Genomic DNA, 20053 nt, shown 5'->3' on the forward strand with positions numbered 1-20053 from the left:
GTTTAAGTCAGGCTACTGTTATTTTATTTTATTTTTTTCAGTGGTTATTTGATAGGTAGCCTAGGTTGCTTTCACTTTTTATCTGCCTACAGTAATACACGGACCCAATGGCCAATACTGACACACTTCCCAAACCTATTTAGGGTGTGGAGTATGATCAAATAAAATATTCCTGTTTTCTCGTTTAATGTACTTGCTTTTGTTTATTGACATCTTATTCGTTCTTAAAAAAAAGCTAAAACCACTTTTATAATTGACTTTTATATTTATATTACATTTATATTTAATACATAATTAGTTTACTAGATTTTTCTTATGATTGTAAAAAATATATATATAATCACGAAAATACAATTTAAGTGTCATTAACTTGTCTCTGGATATACAAATGATGTATCTGAAGTTTGAGAAAAAAGATGTATGACTAATTTGTAATGACTAATACTTTTTTTAATGTAGTAACGTTTTTAAACGTTACTACTACATTATATAGTAGTATACTATTATATAGTAGTACAACGTTACTACTACTACATACTACATTGTTCCACTAACAATGTAAGAATAACGTTTTATAGCTAACGTTTTTAGAACGTTACTCAATAGCAAATAACGTTGGCACAATGTTCTAATAACGATACTGCAAGAACGTTTTTTGAGAACTTGAGAACTTTCAGAGAACGTTAGCCAACGTTCTGAGAACGTTCCCTGTTAGCTGGGTTAGGCCTATGCAAGACGAGATGGCAGACGAGATTTACTTTCGTTTTTACAAAGACACACTGTGCAAGCACTCCAACGTCTGTAATCCTCATGAAAACAATGTATTTAAGCTTTAAATAAATTAGAGATAGTTCAGTTAGATATTTATTTATTTTTTTGTTTGTTTGTTATTGAAAATACATTTTTTGTGATTATTTTGTGCTGAAATGGCCAATTATGCAGGATCGCAAAAAAAAAAAAGCGACATTTCTCTGATTTTGCATTGTATTCAGCGATCACGGAATCGCGAAAAACTGGAGGGACTGACAAATTAACTCTGTCAGAACTTTTTAGACCAAAATATTTTCTAAGAGAGAGCACACAGTGCTTCAGATGATTATCAGGGAGGGGAAGTGACATCATTTCCTGTATCTCGCACAGTTCTGGATGATATCATAGATATCCAATAAGGACTAGATATCTTACGGCGGAGTCAATTGCAGCTTTTCGTTTCGATAAACGACTTAATCGTGCAGCTTGTGTATCACGGCTATAACTTACATGCACGTTATCAAGGGGGCTGAGACCACAATCGAGCTGTTCAATTATATAGGTTTATTGACACCAATAATGATTTTATGACAACCAATCTTTTGTCTAGTTAAAATAAACTTGGTTTGCATGTTTTTTTTTTGTTAATTTTTTTTTTAAAAATACAACTTATTTTATTATAATAGTTATATTCTTATTATAAAAGCGTATATAGATATAAAAAAAATTTCAGAGCTGTATATGTGTATAAATATATAGAATTCTCATAAATACCTTGTGTGTGTGTATATTCATTGCACCTATCTGTTCTGTTCAATGTTACTTTCATATTAAAGTCCATGGTTATAATTATTCATAAGTATGTAGTGTCATGACTACATCTCTGACATTTATAACAAACAAAACAGTTTGAAAATCGATTGAAAATTGAGCAAGTTATGGTTATTTAAAAGTACATGCACCATTAAAACACACTGTTACGAGTGAGCGAGCTGCCTGTGACAAGATGGCCGCCAGTTGCGGACGGCGACCTCCATTGGCCAACAGTGCGCACGAGACATCTAGCCTTTATTATGGATATCTACTGATGATATACCCTGTGTCTCAATCAGCTCCCTAGTTCACTAGTCAGGGCACTGATCAGGACATAAGTCAATGGGCTGACTCCCTGATCAGTGCCCTGACTAGTGAACTAGGGAGCTGATTGAGACGCACCCAGTAATTCCGAGTTAAAGGCAAAGTGGTTAGGTAACAGAGTTGACAAGATTTACAGACACACATTTGTATATGATAAAGTTATTTTTAAACTATTCAATGTTGTATAAACATTTGAAAAAAAGCTGAAAAAAAGACTTTGGACGCCAAACATACCTGCAATTATAGAATCACACTGTGATACTGAATAATTAGGTAAAATGGCAATTAGCATGAAACAGTGCAGCTCTCAGCTCATGACTCTCTTCCTCTTCTTCAGTTCAAAGTATTGAATTAAACAGCAATTTGATTGCTGCCCCCTACTGTTCAGGACAGTCTGATGTAAAGATATAAACACTGAGAAAGGCCTCTGCACACACAGATTTCTTCAAAACCAGGCAAGTGTATTAAACCCTGTTTTAATCTCAGTCTACGAGGTGCATGTCAGCCCTGAGTGGGACATTTTCCACCTAAGCTAACACTGGCATTGGCCAAAGTTTAAAGACTGCAGGCTATACTTTGAGCCAGGAAAATTACAGTGCCGCTCCAGCCCTGACAGCCTGCAGCTGTTCTCCAACAACTAAAAATAACTTACATTCACTGCATAGCACAAACAAATACAGCCATGACCACAAAGGCAGCCGGGGCGTAAAACACCTCTAGATTCTCTCACTTCCAGGGATCCATTTCTCTGTGGTTTTCCACCGCTGATTTTCTTACGCCGCTCCTACAAACAAAACCATCCGATGACTAGGGCAGGCTACGGCCAAACACATCCCTGCTAGAGTCCGCAAGTAACCCATTAGTGAAAGCGATTACCGCTGGCTAATAATGTCAGGACACTGCTCATCACATCCCCCAGAGATCCTCCTCCGTTACTCCACAAACTGCTGACGGAAGATGAACGAAGGAGAGAGAAATGGAGAGAAGAGAAACACTTTACCTCCAGTCCGCCTATCAAGTGCTGCATCATTCACGATCCTCGGAGTCTCCAGAGTGGAGATCTCCTCCTTTCCTACAACAGCCCAGCAAATCGGACACATATATACACAAACACACTCTTCAGCGGCCCTCCTTCAAGCTACACACGCCCAGTCAATAAAAGAGTGAAAGAGAGACAGAGAGCAGGGGCTCGCAGGGATGACATCATCGTGCCAGCGGGGCGGTCCTGATAATGTAATCTTAATGTCTAGATGCGTACGGTATGGGATGCTGCTCTCCAGTATGGGAAGTGAGAGTGCTGGTGGTGGACCAACTTATAACTATGTGTATATAATAAAGATTGTGAAATAATTGCCTAATATTATCTCTGCTTTGGTGTTGTACGGATATTGCACAATGCCAAGATAACTGTCCTTCTCATCTGTCACCGTTCTCCAATGTCAAAATGTTTAAGATGACCAATCAAATCGAAGTAGGTTGGCTTGATGTTCGCACACTCATGCATTTCATCCATTCTGACATATTTACACAGAGTTTATTCTCATGCTTTGCATGGCCCATGACTAATCCCAGATGAGCATACACACACAAACAAACACACAAACACACAAGCACAAACACACACACACACACACACAAACCAGAGCGAGAACAAGAGCGCTAACCTTCGTCCGGGTTACGGAAGCTGTCGGCAGGGCTGTCATTTCCTGCCATGAATTAAACAATGTCACTAAAGAATTGAAAGTTATCCAGGGATAATGCCATGATGTGTGTGTGTGTTTGTGTGTGTCTTTCTTTATCTCTTTAGCCCCGCCCACATGCCTATGCATCCACAATTGTCAGATCGCAGGATGTGTGATGTCAAATATAGGGATTGAAGTTTTTGATACTTTTAATTACTTTTGTGTATGAAATGTGCCTTGCCTTCTGTGTGGTTGCTAAGGGGTTTTGAGGAAGGTGGATGCTCAGGTGATTTTCATAGAGTTTGGTGTTAAGAAGGTTTTATTAGCACCTTAATATGCTGTCATGAAGGTGGCCTAGGTGGTTGTTAGGCCATTGCTATGTAGTTGTGGGGGTGCTCTGGATTGTTTCTATGATTGACAGGGTGTTGCTAACGCCGCATTCACACGGGGCGTACGCGTCAACGCTTCCCATTTACTTTGAATGGGTGACATCATCCGTTGCCGAACTGAATTGTGGGTTCCGTCGCGTCGCGTCGCGTCGCGTCGCTTCACTCGCGTTGCAAGCGCAGAAGTTGAAGATTTCTCAACTTTTCAAGCGCCAGCGCAGGCGTCATCCAATCAGATCGCCGTATGCAAAAATCCTAGAGCAGGCGCTAGCCAATTGCGTTCATTACTGCTCCGTGAACCATCCAGACGCAGCTCCCGGACCAGTACGTGAAATTATTTTGTCTCACAGACTAGCTGTCAAAAAAGGCGCTTTTTTGTGTTGTGTTGTGGTCCAAGCGGCAAGTAAGTTAATGTGATTGGCTGTTGTCACTATGACGATCGCGTCAGCACCAAGCTTCAGCCGCGCCTTAAGTCAAGCGTTAACGCCTACACCCCGTGTGAACACACTGTAAATGGTTGCTAGAGAGAGAGGGAGTTGCTGGGTGGCACTATGGCATTGTAAAGTAGATGCTCGGGTGGCTGCCAGAGTTTCTGTAGGTGTTTTTAAGCATGTTGCTATGGTGTTGCAAAGGTGGTCTAGGTGAATGTTAGGGTGTTGCTATGTAGTTTCTAGGGTCCTCTGGATGGTTGCTATGATTGACAGGGCATTGCTACATGGTTGCTAGAGAGGGAGTTTGCTAGGTCATTGTAAAGTAGATGATCAGACTGTTGTCAGAAAGTTTCTGTGGGTGTTTTTAAGCATGTTGCTATCCTCTTGCAAAGGTGGTCTGGGTGGTTGTTAAGGCGTTGCTATGGTGTTCTTTTAAAAGAGCCCATCCTCAAGACTATGACATATGTGTAATCTTTTACATTATTATTTCTTGTTATCATTTACATTGACAACTTAGATGTTAAGTGAGTAACTCTGTCCGTTTTGGGTGAACTAACCCTTAAAGTATGCTGAGCTATGAAAGAGTACCTGCCGAGTAATAATTTTCCACAGCAATGTTCTCTCTGCTGTGATTTGCATGTCAAGCCTAAAAACCATATACAGATCGTGACATTTTCAAAAAGACAAACCTCAGCATCAGAAAATGGCAATAGCATGTAAATAACCAGGTTATCTGATGACGTTCCTTATTCTTCACACCTGTCCTGTCGCGGTATTTCCCAGTGTTTTTCAGAGCTAATTCGGTAAAAATACTTGTCATTGGCAAAGTGTGCCACTGCTAGCATTTGTTGTTTTGGGTGAACTGTCCCTTTAAGAGTGATGTAGCCTGACCCCTTTCTAAACAAATCTCACTGGCACACACTCTTGTGCAAACATCATCTAATTAACTTCCTGCCGTCTCTTTACTGTAAGCAGGAGTATGTTTGACCTGGCATTCTGCCGTTCTCTCTCCACAGCTGCTTTTCTTTCACTACAGGTCTCTTTCATTTACTGTAATTACAGGTTGAAGATGATGCATATGAACATGTTAGAAAAAAAACGGTCAATAATAGCCATACGCTTCTGCATTGACATATAGCATAAGTACATGCGTGGTTAGGTAAATCAGGCCGGGACAGAGTGAGCTGCCGAGCCGCCAGCCACACAAAACAGCATCTCCAACACGGATGTATAATTATGTAACAGGACACAATTAAAGACTCAAACTCTAGCTATAAAAAACACAGCTAATGAACATGATGGTGCGTTTATGTTCACAGACATGTTATCATGCAGGGATGGAAACATAGTGGTTATATAGAAACGTAATAGGTTTTTGATGCTGTTTTTGCAGCTCTTACTCCATTCTGAAAGACATATACACACAAACAAGCAATTGTTAAGAAAGTTGAACAAAATCACAGTAAAATGAATCAATGAAAGTTCAATCAACTGTTTTCAATAGTGTGCAAACCCTATGTTAACATTTCAGCACAAGGGATAAATATTTCCTCTTCTATGACCTCCGTTTGTGTTTCTCTGAAACTATCCTCCGAATCTTTAAAATGATGCATTCATAATCCGCAATAAACATCATTTATTGATGCTGCAATGCAGGCTCGGAGCTCACAGAGTCTTATTGTTCAATATGAAATTATTTGTTCAGACAACACTAGCCTGAACAACATGTGGGATAGTATTGGGGATTTAAAATGTGTATAGCGCTTCAAAGTAATGTGTTCAAGTCCTCCTGGGAAGTTTGTATTGGGCAGTTGGTTTCAAGACACTTTCTTCGGAGCAAGATGGCGGTGTACCTTCTCTTAAAGGGATAGTTCACCCAAAAAGTAAAATGAGCCAGAAGGCTGATATAGCCTACACACACAAAGCCACACAGGGAAACCCAAATTCCTCAGGCTACGTGCAACTTCCTCAACCTCTACGGAGTCGAAACAACCATGCAAGCTTATAATTTCTATTTCAATCAATACAGAAAAAAATCATACACAACACCTTCAGACCGAACAATCAAGACCTTCTCCTGCAATTTTACCTTGGATGCTCTTCTAAAGCTCAGGCTAAATGCAAGTAATGTACGAATTTCAAATCGCTGTGTAGTTATTAAAACTGTAAACCCCTTTGTCATTGGTTTCTCCCAGGTTTTAGACTCTTTGGATAACGTCATCCATCATAATGACCAGTTTCTTCTAACCACTTTGACTTTGCCTCTTACCATGTACACTTACCTAAAGGATTATTAGGAACACCTGTTCAATTTCTCATTAATGCACTTATCTAATCAACCAATCACATGGCAGTTGCTTCAATGCATTTAGGAATGTTGTCCTGGTCAAGACAATCTCCTGAACTCCAAACTGAATGTCAGAATGGGAAAGAAAGGCAATTTAAGCAATTTTGAGCGATGCATGGTTGTTGGTGCCAGACGGGCCGGTCTGAGTATTTCACAATCTGCTCAGTTACTGGGATTTTCACGCACAACCATTTCTAGGGTTTACAAAGAATGGTGTGAAAAGGGAAAAGCATCCAGTATGCAGCAGTCCTGTGGGTGAAAATGCCTTGTTGATGCTAGAGGTCAGAGGAGAATAGGCCGACTGATTCAAGCTGATAGAAGAGCAACTTTGACTGAAATAACCACTCGTTACAACCGAGGTATGCAGCAAAGCATTTGTGAAGCCACAACACACACAACCTTGAGGCAGATGGGCTACAACAGCAGAAGACCCCACCGGGTACCACTCATCTCCACTACAAATAGGAAAAAGAGGCGACAATTTGCACGAGCTCACCAAAATTGGACAGCTGAAGACTGGAAAAATGTTGCCTGGTCTGATGAGTCTCGATTTCTGTTGAGACATTCAGATAGTAGAGACAGAATTTGGCGTAAACAGAATGAGAGCATGGATCCATCATGCCTTGTTACCACTGTGCAGGCTGGTGGTGGTGGTGTAATGGTGTGGGGGATGTTTTCTTGGCACACTTTAGGCCCCTTAGTGCCAATTGGGCATCGTGTAAATGCCACGGCCTACCTGAGCATTGTTTCTGACCATGTCCATCCCTTTATGACCACCATGTACCCATCCTCTGATGGCTACTTCCCGCAGGATAATGCACCATGTCACAAAGTTCAAATCATTTCAAATTGGTTTCTTGAACATGACAATGAGTTCACTGTCTTAAAGTGACAGCATCCAGATTTACCTGCTGTCATTATTAATGCTAATAAAAAAATTAAAAAAAAGATAGATAATCTATCACTGCTCTTGATTAAATTATTTTGCTAACTTTATTAAGATTTAATTTACACAGTAAAGACTATGCATTGTTTTTATACATTTGATTACTTTATACATTTTGTATAATATTTCTAGTGCTTTAAGTTTTTTCAAGTAGGTCTCTTTCATTTGTTTCTTTCGTTTACTGTAGTTTGTTTTCTTTTCTTTATTTGTCTTCAGTAAGCTTGAGATTTTTTTTGTGGTAATTTTTAGTTTTTTAAATGATATTGAAAATTGTGATAAGAATTATGAAATTTCAGTGAAATCACAAAACCTTATTTAAAGCAAAAATATCTATATCGTGAAATAAAACTACTCATATTGTGATATAAGATCTTGGCTATATCGCCCACCCCTAGTAGGCACCACATCTACATAATATCACCTGATCTCAATACTTGGTACTCAATACACAGCGACAGTAACATTGGATGGGTAGTTTCTGATTATGAATGTCATTTTGAGTAGAAAATTAACTCCAAATGTCACAAAAGGCAGGTTACTAAACCAAACAACAAAAGCAATAATAAAACAGTGTAAACACAGTAAATCAACCTTATTAATTAATTATTCATGCCCCAGTGCATGATGGGAACACCACTATCAGAAAAGTTGAGTAGGTTTTACTTTATTTTATAACCTTGATGTTTATGCTTTAATAGCTACAAGTTTGAGTACTAATATTGGACATGTAGAAATTACATTTGCTTTTTCTGTAATATTTACTTCACCACATAATATTTCCTGTATATATTTAGCTTTGGGTCCCTAGATATAGCCTTCACCCCTCCTCCAAAAATATTTAATTTCATATCATTTGATATTTCATCATCCACCAGGCACAGTTAGAAAAGTCATAGCTCACAGCAAGATGCGTTACAACCTCACATCTCATTTAAACAAGCCCATAATCATGACGCTACTGTCTTCACACAATCCAATACGTTAGGTCCCACTCTACATTTTTTCCCACTTAATATTTCGTTTTACACAACTGAACGTGATGCCATGCATTTCATAATGCTCTTCAAACCACAATAGCATAATAAAGTCTAATACGACCAAATGCAAGATGCTCACTCAAAGCACACACACACACAGTTTCAGCCCTCTTTACCGTGTCGTACCCTGGAGCGATACTTCAGAAATAAAGCTCTCTTTCTCCAGATCTGTGGATGAATTGAGTGTTGTGAGGTTAATGACAGTGGAATACACACAAGAACAAAGACTGAACACACAAATGTCAACACAACAAACCATCCGGGCAAAAGTCCATTTGATATTCCTCTGTTACTAATTTATTTCAGAACGCTTTATGAAGCCAGATGACGTCCAATAAAAAAATCTGATAGCATGTTATCAACAATAATAGTTATATTACTACAATTCTGGCATTTCATTACAAGGCCAAAGACTCTTATTTGCACGACGCCTTGGGTTCTGCAAGGCCTCGATCAGCAGTAAGTGAAGGGCCATTGAAGGAACAGGACATGCAAACACGCTGGCTGAGTAAAAGCATAATATTAACTAGCTGAGTAAAGTTTGATGACAAACTTTTATGTTAGCTAAACAAAGCCATTTCTAAATGTTTAAAATAACTTTGAACTACTTTAAGTTTGAAGGTTTTACTCAATTCAGCACATTTTCTAGCATGAATTTGCATTTTTAACACATTGATAGCATGATTGAACAAGTTGTGAACATGTTTTACCACATTGCTAACATATATTAACACGTTGCTAGCATAATTTAACGTTGTTAGTAGGAATTAACATGCTTTAACATTTTACTAGCATGAATTATCATGTTGCTACATTATTTAACATGTTATTAAAATGAATTTGTATGATTTAACATGTTATCATGAATTAGAATGTCGTTAACATGATTTAACAACATGTTGCAAACATGTTTGACCACACTGTTAACATGAATTAGCATGTTGCTAACCTAATTTGGCATATTAACATGCAATATGTTTGCTATCATGATTTAACATGTTGTTAACATTAAAATAGCATGATTTAACATTTGGTTTGCGTGATTTAACATGTTGCTAACATTTTTAGCACATTTGCTAACATGAATTTGCATTTGCAGAACTGACAATAATGTAAAAACGTGTACCTTGAATTCAATGTAAGTCTCTTTGGATAAAAGCGTCTGCCAAATGCATAAATGTAAAATGTACATGTTTAAGCGCATTGCTAGCATGAATTAACATGAAGATGAAGCTAAAACAGGACTATCCTTGTGGCTTTATAAAGAGTGGCCATGTTGTTTATTCCATCTTTTATTCCATCGATGCTATTTTATTGGGCGTTTTCTGTTCATAGTGCTGTTTAAAGGGTTAGTTCAACCAAAAATGAAAATTATTTCATTAATTACTCACTCTCATGTCGTTGGACACCGTAACACCTTCGTTCATCTTCAGAACACAAATGAAAAGCTCCAGGGCTCACTTGAAAAAGAGACTACTGTCTCAATGTGACTGCCCTGGTAAAACAAAGGAAAAATAAAATAAAATAAAAACAATGAAGATATTTTTGTTGAAAGCTGAGAAAGGCTTCAGAAAGGCCTCCATTGGCATTCAGTACATCCCCACTCACAAGACCCATAAAGGCACTAAAGACTTTGTTACAAAGTCCATCTCACTACAGTGGCTGTACAATCGTTTTACAATGCGACGAAAATAGTTATTGTGTGCAAAAAAAAATCAAAATAATGACTTTGACCCGGAAGAGGAGGAGCGGTGCTATTGCGTGAGTTCCAGATGAGTTCACGTCAGAGATACGGAAGACAATAACTTGGCGGATAAAGTCGTTATTTAGATTTATTTTGCGCACAAAAACTATTCTCGTCGCTTTGTAAAATTATTGTAGAGCCACTGTAGTGAGATGGACTTTGTATCGACGTCTTCAGTGCCTTAATGGGTCTTGTGAGTGGGGATGTACTGAATGCCAATGGAGGCCTTTCTGAAGCCTTTCTCAGCTTTCAACAAAAATATCTTCATTTGTGTTCCAAAGATGAACGAAGGTCTTACGGGTGTCCAACGACATGAGGGTGAGGAATTAATGTTCATTTTTGGGTGAACTAACCCTTTAATTTATGATGACTTGATAGCCTATTAAATACACATGAAATATTTGATGTTCAACAATATGAAATGTTTTCCATGATGGCTCACTTCAAACTTCAAACACAAACACACTCCTTCTTACCCCTATAAAGCTGGAGAGGTGCTGCTGTGGCTCAGTGTGTTCTCTCTCACACTGCTCACATTCAACCACTGAGGAGTGACTCGAGCACTCGGACACTACACTCAACATGGACTACACACACAGGACAGGGGGAAGAGAGGAGAAGAGAAACAACACAGTGTGCTTATCTTGATTCAGCCTGAGAAGATGAAAACCATAAAAGCATAAAAAGGCCAAGGAAATGATAGAGATGGGTGGTGGACAGATACCAGCGGAGATAAAGTGAACTTCAGTCGACCACAGCATAGCTCTGAGTATTTCATCACAGTCTGAGGAGGGAACTTGACTACACTTAAATATTCATTAATGGTATTTAATGGAAAATCTTCCTCTCTGCCATAACTGTCTCCATTATGAATATTTCAGCTCTATATTCAGCAGGTTTGTGTTGGTCAATGGTCAGTTGTTTTCAGTTCCTCAAAATATCAAAACACCAACAATGCTCCTGAACACACCTGGTTTTTCAGACCAGCACACCCATTGGTGCATTTGATATTTAAACAACCTGAAAATGAGAACTGCGGCGGGTTGCAACTACCAAAAAAAAAACACTTGCGTCGTGCCTGGTTTCACATTGTGCCGGGTGTATGAAAGGGCCCGGAGAATCATTCATTCAAGAGATTTGTTTAAAATGCGGATTTGTCCAGTAATGAAGTCTTTGAGTGAGTCATTGAATCATAAAAAAAATAAATAATAATAATAATAAAAAATTATATATATATATATATATATATATATATATATATATATATATATATATATATATATATATATATATATATATATATATATATTTATATATATATATATATATATATATATATAAATAAATACAATTTATCAAATATTGTTTTGGGATGCAGCATATTTTTGGCCACCAAAGACTTTTATCACCGAAAACAATACGGCCGAAATGTTGTGATGACGCAAACAGAAACCACGACCTGCACGTGCTAAAGCAACATGTCTGCGGACTGCAGTGTGGACGTATGTGGTTCTTCTAACATCTGACATCTGTAATATGGGTTGTAACTTGAAAATAATGCTTTATGTTTTTGTCGATGGATACACTTACTGGCTCCTCAGTGATAAAAACGATCTCTCTTTGTAAACTTTGTGCAATGCATGCGAGTGCTGTCGTATGTCCGAATATGGCCAGTCATTTTCGCTGTCATTACCCGGATATAGAGCCAGAAGACGCGAATGAGAACTTGTGCGCTGTGAGAAGATCTGTCTCTGTGCACTCACCCGAGAGCGCTCAAATATTGAGTTCTCTTTCAAGTCTTGCACTTAAACGGACACATTTAGGTATGTCAACATGTCCATCTTGATAAGTATCCTAGCAGACATAGTCTGAATATGCCTTAAGAGAACTTTATACAGTCGAGAAAGACACACACACACACATATATATATATATACATATCCACATAACCGTGGGTAGGTCTTAAAGGGGCAGTAGTCCTTAAAAAATAAGGACATCACTCACTGCTCTTCATTGAATAGCTTTTGTAAGTTAAATAAGGATAAATTAAGTGCAGTTATTTACATTTGATTACTATATTCAATTTCTGTACCTTTCCGCAGGCCAGTAGGGCTGTACATTTTATTTAATGTACACGAGTGAGGTCAAGTTAAACAGTTTAGTTTGAATTTTATTTTAAACTGTGCATTGTTGCAATGTGCTAAATATCTATTTGCATAATTTGTAATTGATTAATATTTGAAACTTTAATATTAATTTATGCAATTGCAATGCCTTGATTTTTAGTAAAGTTACACAGTCATAGCCATAAATGCAATGGTTACTAATGGTTACAATTACTAATAACTGGCATCATTTCTTTTGGTGATTTGGTTTTCGGGCTTGGTTTCCTCTTTTCCGGTTTTCGGCCAAGAATTTTGATTTCGGTGCATCCCTAATTAATATTTTTATATGGACTGCAGTGATTAATATTTTGTCAGAACCTCTAATAACTTACACTATTTTATATTCAGAATTGAGGAAGAATCGTGATATCTATTTTAAACAATAAAAATTATCCAGAATCCTGTGGCTATTAGTTTCGCAAGTCAACAAGAAATACAATTTAAAAAACTTGATTTTCTGCTAAAACCAAAACAAAGATTAGCAAACCAGTGCAGACACACTGGGTGTTCTTTAGGGACAGGTACAAGTTATTTTTCATATGCAAACCAGATGGATGTGCGCGGTGAAAGGTGAGCAGATTTGAATGAATGTGTCGTAATGGAAGGACACCTGTCTAAGCAAACACAAGCTGACCATATGAGCTAATCAATTATAAGTGGATATCTATGAGCTCTTATTAATGTGTGTTTGTGTGTGTGTTATAATGAACATACACATCTCCTTATTAATGCATTGTCCGGGGACTAAACACTCTTTGCTCATAGGACATATATAAATACAATTCTTTCAAAACCACTCTATTGAGTCACAGCATGTCTATTTATTCATTTATATTAACAAAGGGGGGGTTTAATCATTTTTTAAATAACACATAACTAACTTATGTAATAACCTGCTATATGACACCTGCTTTTTGGCTGACCAATGAAACTCCTACAAAAATGATTAGATTGTAAACAATGTCCGGTCTCTCTTTAACACAAGTCTCTGCTATTTCTTCATGAGCTGGTGAGATATGGTTACTCTATAGAGCAGTGGTTTTCAATCCTGGTCCTGGAGAACCACCAACGTCTCCCTTATTTAACACACCGGATTCATCATTGTTAGGTGGGAGCTCTAGGAACTGAACTGAGTCAGATAAGAGAGACGATCTGGATCTGTCTCTCTGTACAATATGGGTCTTTTGACTAATGTACAATCTTGACACATTATGATCAATGTATTACTTAATATTGCAAACACTGGTAAAACATCGATGCTTGGGTTTTCAATCTTTAAGTAAATGACAAAAATGCCAGCGAACTTTATGATTTGATCATATTTGTGTTGCGATCTGGCTAGTTTCCAGTGGTTTCCTTCTGGTTAGTTTTCAGCTCGGTGCAGCAGGTCTGAGGTTATTCGCCCCGCCTGGCCCGTTAAAGCCCTGGCTCACACTGGCCCGACAGAGGAAAAGTGGCTAATGTTTGTTTTAGATGCTGGTGTTCTGAACTAACTTAACCACCAATATTTTCTTGCTCATCCAGCTTAAGTCCAATAAACCATGCTGGTTGACCAGATAAGTTGGCGGTATTAACCACTAGCTAGACCAGCTCCAAACCACCATGAACCATGGAAATTCATACTGCACAGGACTTTCTTTTCAACATGTTTGTGACGGTATTGAGATCATCTAATAAATGAGGATTAGGAGGACTTAAAATGGTGTTGGGTTTTTACCGCAGCATTTTCAAGTTGAAACGACTCCTTATCCGAAAAAGAACTGGAATGGAAGCCATTGTTTTCTTCTGGAAGAGAAAAAAAGACACAATAAGGGGTGTTAATAGATGACTTCTGCAAAAATTCTTCCCTTTTCTAGATGTTTCTTCACAAAAATGATCTGTTGTGAAATCAATGTGAGACTAAATAAAATCTTCCAGAAATATTTGTAAGTTTGTCACGCTACTGGAGATAAAATCAAGGTGAAGGTCTCTAATGTTCATACAGATACGCTGAACTGCTCCTCACATGAAATGAACAACAAAAAAGGATTGGTAACACTTTATTTTAGGGTTCAATTCTCACTATTAACTATTATCATGCATATTATAGGATATCGGCTGTTTATTAGTAAAGCACCTATCAATGTTTTAATCTGCATGATCATATTCTACATCCCTTAATCCTAACCAATACCTAAACCTTAACTTAACCTTACTAACTATATACAAGCATTAATTAGGATTTTATTAAGGCAAAAGTCAGTTAATTGTGAATATGTGTTCCCCATGTGAAAGTGTTACAATATTCAACAGTTTGAACAGAAAAGCACACACAGGTCAAACACAGAAGCACAATAAGGTACAGACATAACTTTTTTATTCTCTCATTCTCCAAAAAGAAATTGTGTTTACTTCTCCGAAGGGTTAAGTCACTGGATTCACACTGTCCCTGTTCCCATTCATCTTCATTTGTGATCAAGCGAAGCCACAGTACATTTTGTACAATGAATCATCTGAATAATTTATTGTTGTATTAATATATATAGTTTTATATTGTACCATAAGAGATTCTGAACGCAAATGTAAGAGGAAGAACACAGAGGGTGTGTCTTGAAATGCTGAACATCTAAGAATAACAAAAGGAAATCTTTGAAGATGAAATGCAAATCTTGATATTAATCATCTGTGTGTGTGTGTGTGTGTGTGTGTGTGTGTGTGTGTGTGTGTGTGTGTGTGTGTGTGTGTGTGTGTGTGTGTGTGTGTGTGTGTGTGTGAGCCTGTTTATGTGGTTTATGAGGACACAAATTTGTATAACTACATGGGTATTACACTGGTATTACTCTATAAATGTGGTTTATGAGGACATATCAAATGTCCTCATAATTCAAATGGCCTTAAAAACATACTAAATGATGTTTTTTTGAGAAAGTAAAAATGCAGAATGTTTCCTGTGATGGGTAGGTTTAGGGGTAGGGGCAGTGTAAGGGGATAGAAAATACGGTTTGTACAGTATAAAAACCATTACGCCTATGGAGAGTCCCTGTAAACCACATAGACCAACATGTGTGTGTGTGTGTGTGTGTGTGTGTGTGTGTGTGTGTGTGTGTGTGTGTGTGTGTGTGTGTAACTATGCTTACAAGCATTAGTAGCAAAGAAGATCACTGACTTTGCTTATCTATCCATAAAGAAACAGATGTACAATTTGTGTGTCATGCCTGACCGACTGCATGTAGCCACAGAGTCCAAAACCAGCTCTTACATCTAAACACAGTAGGAATACTAGAAGGTTTCTCATCAGATCAGGCTAAATACAGCAGGCCAAGCTCATGCATATGTTGGGTTTGCTTTAAACCACAGTGAACGCCCACCAGACGAGAACTGCTCTAAACGGAGACATCGGAGGAGATATTTAAGCATCTTTTCTGTGTGGAGAATTTCTGAAGAGTCTTCTCACAGTTCCACTCTCCAGAAAGGCCAATGTATATACCAAAAAAGTATTACTCCATATGACCCATGCAACTAGCCTTATACTACAATATACTGTTTATTTTCATTGTACAATGAATATTCTTCAAAATGTCTCCTTTAAAGGCACAATATGTAATTTTTCACTGCTAGAGGTCGCCTATTCAAAACAAAAGCGTAGCTTGATGACATCTTGATTTCGTGGAGCTTTTATTATGACGAGCACTTCTGCTCATGTCTATGTGAGGTAACGCAGCGCTGTTTTATCATATTAGATACATCTGAGAGTATGTTATGCTATAACTCTGTGCCCACGAGGTTTGGGCACTTGTTAAAAAAGTGGCAAAGTGGCATTGTTGAAGCGTTGCTATTTTGAGGAACTGAAAACAACTGCTCCATCAACCAACACAAACCTGCTCTAAAGTTAATAGCTCAGTATTTGTTGTGTTATTTAAAGGGTGTGTTAGTAATATGCGCCAATAGGCGGTGCACAACCCGTGTACACTCTGCATATTACACACAGGGACACGCGCAGGAGTACACAAACACGTTTAAATATTAAATTAAGAGGATTAAAGAAGCATTCAGTCTTTCCTCCATGTAAAGAGTGATTCCGCCATGGTTTGAGAACAACTGGCTTTTAAAGGGAATGGGAGATGAGACTCTGATTGGTTTATTGCACCTTACGCCCAAAACACACCCATGACTCATTAAAAGACGAGCCGAACCTTTTGGATCATGCTCTGGACACGCAGACCATTTTTCCCGTCGTTAAACTAGCAAAAGTGGATTCTGACACATCCTAAGTGCAGCAGCGCCATGAGCTTCAGACCATGAGCTCAGATCAATAAAGCCCAACATATATTAAAGCGTATTTGTTGTTTCCATGGTTTCTACAAATAAAATGTGAAATGAAGGGGAAACGTGGGTATGATTTCATTGTTAGGCATCACATGGACACTGTCCGTCATTGTTGCCAAGTCTGCAGTTTTCCCACGGAATTGGGCTACTTTAACCCTGTTGCCGCTGGCTGTTTTTCATGTCCACAGGTTTAAGCTACCTCAATTATGTGATATTGAGTCCTGGGGATGCAAATTTTTTTCCAGGATTGGGCTTTTTTGGGGGTTTTGTTGTGAAAACCTGGCAACCCTGCTGTCCGTGTCCTTGTTAAAATTGCTTATTTCTCTGGATTTAAACATTCTTGGAAACATTTGGGATGATGTTAGTACACAAGTCATGCAAAAGACAAGAAATCGGACAAATCATAGGCTATCACAATCGTGTTTTTATATAACATCGTTGATCGAGTGATTTTTGGATATTTTAACCTTAAAATCTTACATATTGTGCCTTTAAGTCTGACATACTAAATAATACTAGCAATATTTTGCAGTTGCTAATATATGTCTAAAAGGAAAAAATACATTTGATATACATTGTATGAATTCGTTGAAAGTACAGCAGAATACTTACATAAAAGTTGTATATATCTGTCAGTAATATGTTGTTGTAAGATATTTGATATTTAAATACTTAGTTTTATGATTATGGAGGCCAAAACATGCTATTGGATTCAATTACAACTGAGACATCAAGAGATGAACAAATGAACACTCTTCAAAAGCCTGATGTATCATATTTTAACATGTAAAAAAAAAAAAGGATAATCAAGCAAACCTAGGTTGCTTCAGTAAGTGTTCATCTTAAAATATGACTAATAATATAAATGTTATCCTTATGTTTATTTTAAAAAATAAGAAAGATTTTACAGCAAAAAGACGTGTACCAATAAGCTATAGAGTTTTTAACAATGAATAAAAAAGTGTCAATCGTGCGACAGAAGGCATGCGATAGATTGAGTTCAATATGTTTTTAGATTGTAATTTAGAGGCCTTATACATTTTCATATCAAATATCGAATGATGAGAGAATGATCATGTTTGGGTGAACTCTGTCTCCTGCCTGATTCACAGAAAAGCAGATAATTTTGACAGAAGCCATAAAAACAGGCAATAGTGTGTGTTATCAAACCAATGAATTTCAGTTGAACAATCTCTGCAGTTATATAAAGATAACATTTGATCATTTTATAGTGTGTGTGTAGCCTGTGCATCCAGATGTCTGACATTCACAATTATATTACATTTACTCAAAGAAACGTGAATATTATTCCCTTTCCCTGTATGACCTTAGTTTCAGTCTATTGTTTGAGCAACATTATATATATATATATATATATATATATATATATATATATCCGTCGTGCCCTGATATATTTCATATTTTAGGCTAAGGCTCAGTTCTGTTTCTAGTGATCTATCGTCCTGCAAAGTTAATCACATACACCAGCTAAAAAAACATATTTGACCGCTGTAAGGAAACGAGACAACTTTAGGTACTAGGTATGAAACTGGAAATGAGAATGCCTTCTGAAACAGGAAACTCTGAACAAAGCACACAAGACCTAATTTATGGTTAGCTGACATGCACAGCAAACAGAAAAATAAGATTATAGGATGTCAAAGTGGTATTAACAATAGTTACAAAGTTCTTTCAAGTGCTTGTGTGGTTTAAGTGTCAGTTGATAGTGTGTGTGTGTGTGTGTAGTCTCTCGCAGTGTGTTAACTAAAGACAAAGTTGAAAACAAAGTCGCATAAGAGTTTATAGAGCCCTTTATCAGCTTATCAGGGAACTCCTCTAATTCTGCACACATCATGCTGGGACAGGTGAAGCCGAACTGATGTCAGCAACATTCAGACGAGTCTGACAAAGGCAGCTCCACTGGGTATTCGTAAATATGAGAAGGGATCAGCTTCACAATCTTCTCTGACACTGCTGAGTTTAATAGAACGTGATTTGGCACAGATATGCTATGACAAAGAGAGAGCACATTACTATTTGAAGGTAAAAACATAATCAAGGATTTTAAAGGGGAAGTTGATGAGTATCTCAGCTTATTCTGTGTAACTGACTCACAACTCCTCAAAAGTCTATCCCTGTCATTGTACATTAGTGTGCACCCAATGTATTAAATAAACATATATTTTTTATTCAATTGTCAAGTTATGCTAACTTATGATATGTTAGAGAGTCCAAATGTAGGCTATCATATCAACGTCCTAGAAAAACAGAGTAAGAAAATATTTTAAAGCCCTTTAACCTTCATTTGTATGCAATGTAAAAGCGACTGTAACTAAATAACACATTGCCGGCTAAAACAGATACAATAAAGTGTGTTTTGAAGTTTTGAAACTTTATTTGAAACTAATTTTTGGAAGGTTGGCGATGTTGTCTCGTGTTCTCGCGGATAATTTGGACGGAACGAATGTGCGTATTTGTAAAAATAGCTCTCAGGCCATTATCTCTAAAAAAGGCTACTTGAATAGGAGAAATTACAAACAAAACTAGTGTCTAACTTCAGATTAAAAACTAAAGTAAAGCACAAAACTGCCCATGAGTATTTTCTTCTTCTTTTAAATCATTCCCAGTGTAAAGGCGTGTTGCGGGCACTTACCGCCGCTGGACCAAGCGGTTCGGTCCATTTCTATCAGCGTCTCCCCGCTCGACTTTCCCGATCCTCGATTCATTTTAATGACGCGTCCAGATATAATGTGGCATTAATGTGTAGTGAAGGGTCTTTCCGCCGGGCTCCACGCCCTGTGATCCGATCTCAGCTCTGCCCGAGGAGTGACCGCTCTCCAGATTTGCCCACTCGGGTTGGTCTGTCTTGGGTCTCAGTCAATTACGATCCCTACTATGGCAATAGCTCCTCTCTAAATATGCATGAGTGATGCTCTTCCCTATTGGAAGGCTGGCATGGACTAATTAATATTCAAGAACCGGTCTTTTCATTGGAAGGCTGCAGAGCAACGTCACTGGGGTCTATTTAATATTCATGAGTTAAACCTTCCACATAGTTGGGTTCGTAAATCTCTCTCTCTCTCTCTCTCTCTCTCTCTCTCTCTCTCTCTCTCTCTCTCTCTC

General features: G+C 37.8%; 1 protein-coding gene across 1 annotated transcript in view; it reads right to left on the reverse strand.

Moving 5' to 3' along the window:
* Positions 1–19812, reverse strand: part of ano5a (anoctamin 5a) — a 55001-nt gene extending 35189 nt beyond the window's left edge. Inside the window, exons 1-2 of the mRNA XM_067436130.1 lie at positions 19584–19812; positions 14343–14410 (exon numbers count right to left, since the gene is read on the reverse strand). Of these exons, the coding sequence (XP_067292231.1) occupies positions 14343–14410; positions 19584–19656 (141 nt within the window). The 5' untranslated portion in view covers positions 19657–19812. The remainder of the gene's footprint in view (positions 1–14342; positions 14411–19583) is intronic.
* Positions 19813–20053: the final 241 nt, after the last annotated feature.

Source organism: Pseudorasbora parva, chromosome 25, assembly GCF_024679245.1.
Source record: "Pseudorasbora parva isolate DD20220531a chromosome 25, ASM2467924v1, whole genome shotgun sequence".
Classification (NCBI taxonomy): domain Eukaryota; kingdom Metazoa; phylum Chordata; class Actinopteri; order Cypriniformes; family Gobionidae; genus Pseudorasbora; species Pseudorasbora parva.